Source organism: Camelina sativa, chromosome 13 (assembly GCF_000633955.1).
Source record: "Camelina sativa cultivar DH55 chromosome 13, Cs, whole genome shotgun sequence".
Classification (NCBI taxonomy): Eukaryota; Viridiplantae; Streptophyta; class Magnoliopsida; order Brassicales; family Brassicaceae; genus Camelina; species Camelina sativa.
Genome location: NC_025697.1, coordinates 6,277,688 through 6,287,187, shown reverse-complemented (window position 1 = coordinate 6,287,187; position 9,500 = coordinate 6,277,688). Strand labels below are relative to the sequence as shown.

At 34.9% G+C, this 9,500-nt stretch overlaps 1 protein-coding gene across 1 annotated transcript; it reads left to right on the top strand.

Annotated features, from left to right (window-relative positions):
- Positions 4,746-8,236, top strand: LOC104735488 (cinnamoyl-CoA reductase-like SNL6). Its single transcript, XM_010455297.2, has 5 exons — positions 4,746-5,166; positions 5,544-5,725; positions 7,000-7,197; positions 7,316-7,469; positions 7,687-8,236. Exons 1-5 carry the CDS (start codon positions 4,905-4,907, stop codon positions 8,007-8,009), a joined length of 1,119 nt encoding a protein of 372 aa, XP_010453599.1. The 5' UTR covers positions 4,746-4,904; the 3' UTR covers positions 8,010-8,236.

Below are 9,500 nucleotides of genomic sequence, written 5' to 3'. Positions count from 1 at the left end.
AACAAAACCAACCTCGGCCTGCAAATGGATCTGTCGCTTTCCAAGAGCCATCTAGAAAGCATAAGAAACGAGTGTGATCCCTATCCCTCAAAAAGCCTCTACCACCTCCAGGAAATATCCTTGGGACCAAAGATGTAGGCTCAGCCACCTCCTTTAATTGTGCCAAAAACCAAGCCTTTGACTCATCCTCCGCTACCCTCAAAATTGCTTCTGGGTTTGGATCCAAGTTACTGAAAATTTTATCATTTCGTGCCTTCCATAGATACCACAAAAGCCAGGGATAAATCTCTGGAGTAGGTGTCTCCGAAAACCGCCAAAAAAGAAAATCCATATTAGTATAGACCGACTCCGAAGGGAAAATCCCTGATCGTGTCAAAAACTGAGATAAGGCCCACACCTGACGTGCTGGCGGACACTCAAACAAAACATGATTAATAGTCTCCTCCGGAGCTTCACAGAGCACACATTGAGTATCACAACCCAACCCGCGCTTCCAGAGGTTAGATGAGACTGCCACACACCCGGTAATCGCTTGCCACATAAAATGACGAACTCTAGGAGGACACTTAATGGTCCAAACGAAGGCCTGTAATGGTGTAATATGAGGACCAATGTCTTTCCCACCTGAGTTGGACACCCTATGTTGTTGTAAAATGTTGTACCCAGATTTGACCGTATATTTACCTGTCTTTGTGAAATGCCAGCCCAACAAGTCTGGCAAATCCGACCGTCCAATAGGTAAGGCCGAAATGATAGTAACATCTTCCGGCACAAAAGTGGCCGTGAGCTGAGCCATGTTCCAGGAATTGGTGTTCCTGTCAACGAAAGATTTGACTGGAAGCATAGGGTCTAAAATCAACCCATTGCTTAAAGCTGGTCTCGGGGATTGGGCAGGGATCCAGGGATCATTCCAAACTGAAATCGAATCACCGGATCCTACCCGTTTAATGAGTCTTTTATGAACCAGAGAGCGAGCAGAAACCATACTCCGCCAACCATAAGATGGTGAGTAAGACTTTATTGGATCCAAAGGATTTGAATGCCTATAGTAACGACCTTTAAAAACTCGAGCGAATAGAGAGTCCGGTACTGTAATCAACCGCCAAAGTTGCTTAGCCAGCAACGCAGTATTACAGTCATCCAAACAACGGAATTCCAGTCCCCCATCCAGCTTATTGAGACATAATTTATCCCAAACCATCCAATGTAACCCCCGCGACTCCCCTGATGGGCTCCACCAAAAATTGGAAATCGCACTAGTTAACTTCCGCGTGACCGTTTTCGGAAGCCGAAAACAAGACATCACAAAGGTAGGGACAGCTGTGGCCACCGACTTAATCATCATCTCTTTCCCACCTTTGGTCAAATGTCGAGCCGGCCACCCGCCAGCTCGCGCTTGTAATCTTTCCTGGACAAAGGAAAAAATTTTCGTTTTATGGTTACAAGTTTACAAACTAATAAATAGCTATAAGTAATTGAAAACTAAATCTATGATATTAAATGTATTTAAATTATTTGGATCGAACCTAAATTTTAAATATCAAAAAAATCTAAAATCCGAATAGAACGACTGTCCATAATCCAAGCTGAATAATCAAATGTCCAAACCTACCTCTTCATAAGTGGTATGATGAAAATATATGGTCGCAAGTTTGCAACCAATAAAAATAGCCACAAAGGGACTGAAAACGAAACCTACAACTTTCTCCGTAAAACAAATGTACATGTTTCTCATGTGACTGACTGAGACGATTTGTATATAAAATGCGGTATGCCGACAAAAAGAAAAAAAAAAAACGGTATAAAATGGTTGTTACGCAGCCGGACCGAACCAACCAGGTGGCTCGGCCAACAAGACCACTTACCAACGAGAAGCTTTCACGTAAGGCCAATTCATTTACTTACTTCCCAAACAGGCCTATTAATTTAGCGACACACCATCAAACTACCCATCTCATTTGTCCGAGAGTAATAAACTACGGGCGCGTGCCTGCTGGTCATTCACCACGTGCCTTGTCCTAATTTTCGCGATTTTCCTCTTAGCCGAGCCGTTTAGTAGCCTTTTTCTCAGTTACGTTTTATTTTTATTGTGTGTTCCCTATGAAAAAATAACAACATGCTGATTTAATACAATTTTTTTTCTTACCTTCAAATCTTAGGATATGTTTTTTTTTTTTTTTTTTGGGTCAAAATCTTAGGATATGTTTCTTTTTCGTGATAATAATATATTTTCTATTGCTAGCATTGGTTTTAGATGAAGGTTGGGTCTTAGAATTCTTTTGTCTTCATTTGTCTATCCACAGGTTATCTTATAATCAAATAAGTATGTGTGTAACTGTAGTTTATGTTGCAGCATTTATAAACGTTCAGAAAGAAAAAGGAAAAACGCCATTGCATCATTCTACGATTTCACTATCTCGTGATGATAGTGTCATTCTACATATTTGTAGTTAAGTAGTAACATTTATCATTTACTTTTAAAGTTTTTAACCGTTCCAAATTAAAGTGTTGTCGACTAAACCATAATTTCTTTAATAGTAAGTCATATACGACGACTTGTACATTGATTCTATACTTAAAAGAAAATATATACAATCATGTATGAGTAAGTCATATTTGAATTGAAATTGATGGGACAATATATGTTCGTCAAATAAAAACCAAACACAATAATGTTTGACCAATTACCATATTCGTGCGTTTACCATGACCTAAATAGTAAGTTCGTGGTGAGAGCATTTGTTAAGTTGACCCAAAAGCAGAAATTTTAATCTGACGACTCTTCTCCGTATCTTCATTTTTCCTCCACTCGTTAATTGTTTGACCAAAAGTGGGCTTAAGAAGCTGACGACTACGATAGTCAATTTTTATTAATTCATAAATATTTTATATTTTGATTGTGATTCGTAGAGTAAAAAATAAAGCATAATATTTTATAATTCAATTCCTTATACGGATCATATTGTGATGATCTTTAGAATGTCTCAAAAGGTCATATATATTCATTACTATTCTCGATGGTGGTATTAGGTTTACTTAAGATGACATGATGTGGAATAGCTTTAATGATTTCATGAGCAGTAGATTTTGCCCTTTTGTTTTTGGCCTTGCAAGATCTTCTAAGCAAGAGCAAGGTTATACTTTTTAAAAAAAAATTAAAGAAATTCTAGCAACCATATAATAAAGCAGTAAGAGTTGGTGACAATGTGTTGCACAATTCATTCACTTGTGTTTAATTAAAAAGAAAGACTGCGCTGTTGAAATTTGTAAACATGATAATTTTGTACACGTTAAATCATATAAGCGTACAATTATGCATAGTTAAATCATGTTTTGTGTGACAAAAAGAAACAAGAAAAAATCATAGTATTTTATATTTCTATGACACCAGAATACCAGATACACCCAATTCCTTTATACCTAGCGAAAACAGTGATGTGTTCATGAAATTCATGAAAGACGATATGTCAATTCTGTGACACCACTTCATTGGTAACTGCGAATATAATTGCAAACTCATGTAATCATATGTACGTACATATATATATATATATGGCATCAAATATAGTATAGTGTTATGTTTATGTCCAAATCTACACTTTAAGTAACAGCTAATATGCTTATATATGTAGTCACACAATATGCAAATGTATTATACATTCCATAGTTATTTGCAGGTAGGTCTTAACATTTTGTCTAATTTCATACCATTTCTGTTTTTTGTTTTTTTCCCTGGTTCCTGTGCATCAAATTACACTCAATCATACAAGCGAAAAAGAGAAAAAAAATCCTTAAAGAAATGATTTAATTAATATTTGGCAGAAGAAAATATAAACTTTTTAGTCGCCAGAAATAAAAATATATTTTATTATAAAAAAAATAACAACTTTTGATTATTTGTATATATGTATATTTATTTTATCATTGGTTGAATTCTGTTTTAAATAAATAAAAATACGTAATAATTATTTAACGTTGTGACGTTAGTTGTAGATAAGACTACCATTTACTTGGATTAGGAACATTTCAGTTAAGTAAGTCTCTCTGTCCTCAAATTAACCCAATTAGCTATCGTATTATGATTAGGGGTCAACTAGTTTGAGTGTTTGACCGTAAGAACCGGTTTGGAGCGAAAACACGTAGAAGCAAACCAGTCATGTATGTAATACGGCGACTCGATTATAGTTTAAATCCACTCTCACTAAATTAATTGTTTTTATTGTGTTATTTGTAACCTATCTGACTTTGTAATGTTTTTTTTTTGGACAAATCTGACTTTGTAATGTAAGTGGGAAAAAAACCAATATAACTTTGCAAGTACATAATCTTCTTAAAAAAACTTCTGTTACAATTATATACAGTATCGTGTTTGCTACATACTCCGATAAAACACATGAATTTTGTTTTTGATAAACTTGATACTACTTTATAGGTGATGTCAAAAAAAAAAATTCATAACGTTTTACTTATACATGTTGGTAAAAACAAACCAATTCAAAATTTTGGTACTATATGTAGGTAAAATATAAATAAATATACACCGTAGATGGGATCGTATAATATAAAAGGAAAGTCAAGCCGAGCCGATAAAGCTGATTTCTATTACACTTGTTTTTTTGTTGTTTGGTAACAAACTATTATTATTACACTTGTCTTTCTTCGAAATATCAAGAGACTCTTTAGCACACTTTTTTCGTGTGATTTGTAACGGCCTCTGTTCATTCTCTCTCTCTATATATATATATAACTTCTTCCACATATCTTAATCCTCTCTGTATCTCTCTCTCTCTAGCTCTATCTACCTTCTGTGTACTTAAAAGAGCCAACGAAACAAGATTCATAGAGAGGACAGTGAACAAAGAAGAGTAATCTCAACCCTCGTTCATTTGTTGTTGTTTCCGGCTATGAGGATTGTACCTGCGACAGAGACGTTCTCCGCGGAGCTTAAGGAGTTCATGTGTGCCGCTGTGCAAAGGAGGAGAGACGACGACGGATTTGGAGGCTCTCGAGGTGGTGGTGGTAAATCAAGAAATGCGATGGATCTGGATTCCGACACTGGAAACAGATTGGTGTGTGTTACTGGTGGTGTCTCTTATCTCGGTCGTGCCATTGTTAAACGGCTTCTTGTTCATGGGTACTCCGTAAGAATCGTCGTTGATTGTCCAGGTAAAATTTTAATCGTTACTCTTCGATTTGGTAAATTAATCACTATTTTGATTCAGTTTCCTTTAGTATTTTGATGTTGTTTCCTTCCTTGCTTAATTCAAGATTAACAGATTAAATTCTTAGTTAGTATTAGTACATATGTCAACAAATCGAAGAGTAAAGATTAACAGATTAAATTCTGGAGTTACTTATCCAAGGTTTTTTTTTGTTGTTGTTGGTAAATCGCAAAGTCTGTTGTGAATATAAAGAATAAGTAAAAAAAAAAAAAAAATCTCTGCAGATTCTGCTTGGAGTAACAGAAATGGTCCATTTAAGTCTTTTTGAGGAATTAAGTTTGATTTTTTTTTTCGTTTTAATTCACCACTTTGAAAATGCAGAGGATAAAGAGAAAGTGAGTGAGATGGAAGCTGACGCTGAAATGGCGTCGTTTAATAACAGGATTACGTCAGTGGTTTCACGGTTAACAGAGATCGGGAGTTTGATTAAAGCGTTTGATGGTTGTGCTGGCGTTTTCCACACCAGTGCGTTCGTGGATCCCGCTGGAATCGCAGGATACTCGGTATGTTTCATTTGCATACATTCTACCTCTAGACAATATGTTATGTGTAACAATGGAGATACGTATACTCATGAATACGTACGACGACACTGAACTTAATGCACATGAGTCATGTGACTTGAGTAGTTAGTAGTTTCATTGATCCAGTTTAAAACTCTTCGTGGCATGCTATTTATTGAGTATTATCATTCAGAAAAATAGGGTTTCAAATGTATAATTTTTCTATGTTTCGTTTTGAAAAAAACACACAGTTAAGTGGCGAACGTGTCAGGGTGTGAATATGAGAATGTGTATCTTCGTGGATGTGTCAAGTTAAGAGAATATTTAAATTTATTTTTAGAGATGATTTGTCCAAGGTTTCGTTTCTAGAACACCTTTTAGTGGCTCTTCCTTTTCGTTAATAAAGTAAAGTGGTTATGAGTTGAGGTAGGTACGTTTTTATTTTTTGTCACACGTAGCAAGTACCTTACTTTTTCTGAATGTTTGTTGGACAAGTACATTTTTTTCAACCATAAATTTCAATGCTCTTAAATCTTCTGCTTTCGAAAATCTTGATTTTGTACCATCTTTTTGTCTCCTTGCTTGGGTTCTGTTTTCTCTTCTTTTTTTTCGTGGAAAGAAATATCATTTTCAACCAATTGACATTGGAAGATTTTGATAGCTCTTCATAACTTAAGTGATAACTCTTGCATTGTGAAATTTCAACACTTCTCCTTTTTAATAGATTGGAACTTTTTTTTTTTTAATTACTTTTTTGAGTTATTTTTTCTTTCTGTTGTTGACAATTTGACAAATTCCATCCTCAACCACCTGATCCACAAGAGAGTCATGTAGTATTTTAATTAAAATTATGAAAATTTCTACACTTCTAGATTGATAGGTTTATGAGAGTTACTGTGAACTACAATTGTCTACCTACTGACAGGGACATCTATCTAGAAAAGGGTTTGTGTAAGTGTCTGATTACGATGTGAAGCACGTAACCCCCTTATATGGCCACTATTCATTGAAACGTTATGATGTCTGCTCCTAAATGGAGTAGTTCTAAGCTAAATCCACGTACCCAAAACCCTGCTTTCTCAAAATCAGGCCACATTGAGATCAATAAATATGACAAACAAATCAGTACCTACTTTTTGTGTAAAAGTACGTAGTACTATTATAATTTAATCATTTTCAATCTGTCTTAATTTTTTATTATTATTACTAGTTCTAACAATTATAGTTATCTCATGGAAGTATATAACCCATTTTCATCGTTAACGTTTTTGCAGAAATCAATGGCGGAATTAGAAGCAAAAGTGAGCGAGAGTGTAATAAAAGCGTGCACAAGAACGGCGTCAGTGAGAAAATGTGTCTTCACATCATCTCTCTTAGCATGTGCTTTGCAAAACAGTTCCTTCAACAATCTTGATCACTCTGTTATCAACGAGGAGAGCTGGAGCGATGAACAACTCTGTATCGATAATAAGGTTATTAAAATTTTGAAAATCATAATTTTCATGTGAATCCATATAATTAAGCTCTAGCTGGATTCAAAACAATTATAAAGAGCATAATAATTAACACCTCTTTACACTAATTCCACAGCTTTGGTATGCACTTGGAAAACTGAAAGCTGAGAAAGCTGCGTGGAGAATCGCAGATTCAAAAGGATTAAAGCTTGCAACTATATGTCCTGCTCTTATAACTGGTCCTGACTTCTTCAACCGTAACTCCACTTCAACCTTGGCTTATCTCAAAGGTAAAATAAAAACGAACCATATAATAATGACTATGAATCCAAACTTAAGCAACCGTCCAAAAACAATGTTATATTATACTTCATATACATAGTATTATCATATATGTGTACGTAGTTCACGGGTGGTCCATTCGATAAAGAGACAAAGACAGCTAACAAGTTGTTGATTTTTGATTGATTGATTTATTTATTTACAATTTGTTATGCAAAAATTCAGGAGCAAAAGAGATGTATAGCCACGGATTATTAGCGACAATGGATGTGAACAAGTTGGCTAAAGCTCACGTATGCTTGTGGGAAGGTTTGGGTAATAAAACCGCTTTTGGTAGATACATTTGTTTCGACACCATTCTCTCTCAAGATGGTGCTGAAAATCTTGCTAAAGATATTGGTGTCCAAATCGAAAAGATTTGCGGTAGCAGCAGCGATTCAGACGGGAACGCAGACGAAGAAGCTTCTCCTTCTAATTTACAAATATCAGATAAAAAGCTACTAGATCTTATGTCAAGAACTCTACGAAGTTGCTATCATGAGAGTTAGCTGAATACGACAAAAAATATTAAAAGAAATCTAAAAGGAGTAGTTCTAAGCTAAATGATGTGATGTCTGCTCTTATTCTTTATTAGTATTTATTTAATTTTTTTACTATCATAAATTTTATTATAATAATCAGTATTGACAAAATATAAGAAATGGTCACCATTATTGTTAAATTGTAGTTGGGCGAATGTGGTTTGTGTGGATGGAGGTTGTTATAAAGGGCGGGTGGTATGCGCTGAAAGGTTTATTATATATTAACAAAAAATCTCAAGCGTTATTTTTTCTTTTCCTTTTATGGATAAGTTACAATAAGTCAAAGTCAATAACGAGCCAAAAAAATACAATATCAACAATACGTAAATTTGGTTAAGGCCGGTGCAAAATGACAATCGTTTTATGATTCTGCATTATATATAAAGTTGTTTTTTTCCTTCTGTGGTTGATTCATAGAAAATATTTTTTCCTTCTGATGATAACTCAGCATTAAAACCAAAAAGAAAACTCAACATTAAAGATGATTTAATAAAAGTTCGTCCAACACGCAACCGGTTTCATCCAGTTTAATTATCCAGTTCATCCAACAAGCTATTGATTCGAGCAATTGAGTACGTATATAATACGTGTGACTACATAATTGGTGAACGTAGTAAAAAAGCAGCAGAACGAATGATTAACATACGAATACGACTACTGATGTGTGTGGAGCCAGGCGGCGAAGCGAGTTTACACTCTTCTTTTGCTCTTCTCCATTATTTTTTGTTATCTTTCTATGTGAAAAAAGAGAGCATCTCAGTTTCCGACGTGGCGATCTGAGAGTCGAATGCACGTGCAAAGTGTTTTTGAAGACAAAGTCACGCCAAAGGCAGCACCAGAGAGTAATAGGCGTGAACGACGCTGATACTTTAAAAGTTCAAAAGCAAGGAAAATCACAACAAGAATTTTTTAAAAGCACGGAGTAATCAACAATTGTAGAGAGTTATGCTGATAATAAATAAGTTAAAAAGGTGTGAAATTAAACTATTTGAATATTTAACATATACCAACTCTGCAATAACTACGTAGTATGTACCAACTCCTCAATGCATCACTGAAATGTATGAACTTTAATGTACGTATTCATGGCACTAATACCATCGTACTTTACATCCATCATTGAACGCAACCTAATTGAGTGCATACTCTACTCTAGCATACTTTTAGTTTTATGCACAAATTTAGTAATGAAATGTTACAGATTTGCTTAGAAGTCACTCAATATATTAGTAAATGAATTCACATTTTCTAATTTAGGTATTTGTTCTTTTTATTTAGTGTTATATATAAAGATATACTACAAAATTGTTGTGAAAATGCATGGAAAGCAACATAAATTGGGCCGAGTTCCCATGATTTGATTCTCTCTGTCTTCGGGACTCATCAAACACCAAGCTCCGATAATTTCTATAAATTCGTACAAAAACTCGTTAGTAATGGTTTCATACTACTATCACT

Coding starts and splice junctions, on each gene's coding strand:
- LOC104735488 (XM_010455297.2), top strand. CDS start 4,905: ATGAGGATTGTACCTGCGACAGAGACGTTCTCCGCGGAGCTTAAGGAG. Junction 5,726..6,999: donor CTGGAATCGCAGGATACTCG/GTATGTTTCATT, acceptor ACGTTTTTGCAG/AAATCAATGGCGGAATTAGA. Junction 7,470..7,686: donor AACCTTGGCTTATCTCAAAG/GTAAAATAAAAA, acceptor GCAAAAATTCAG/GAGCAAAAGAGATGTATAGC.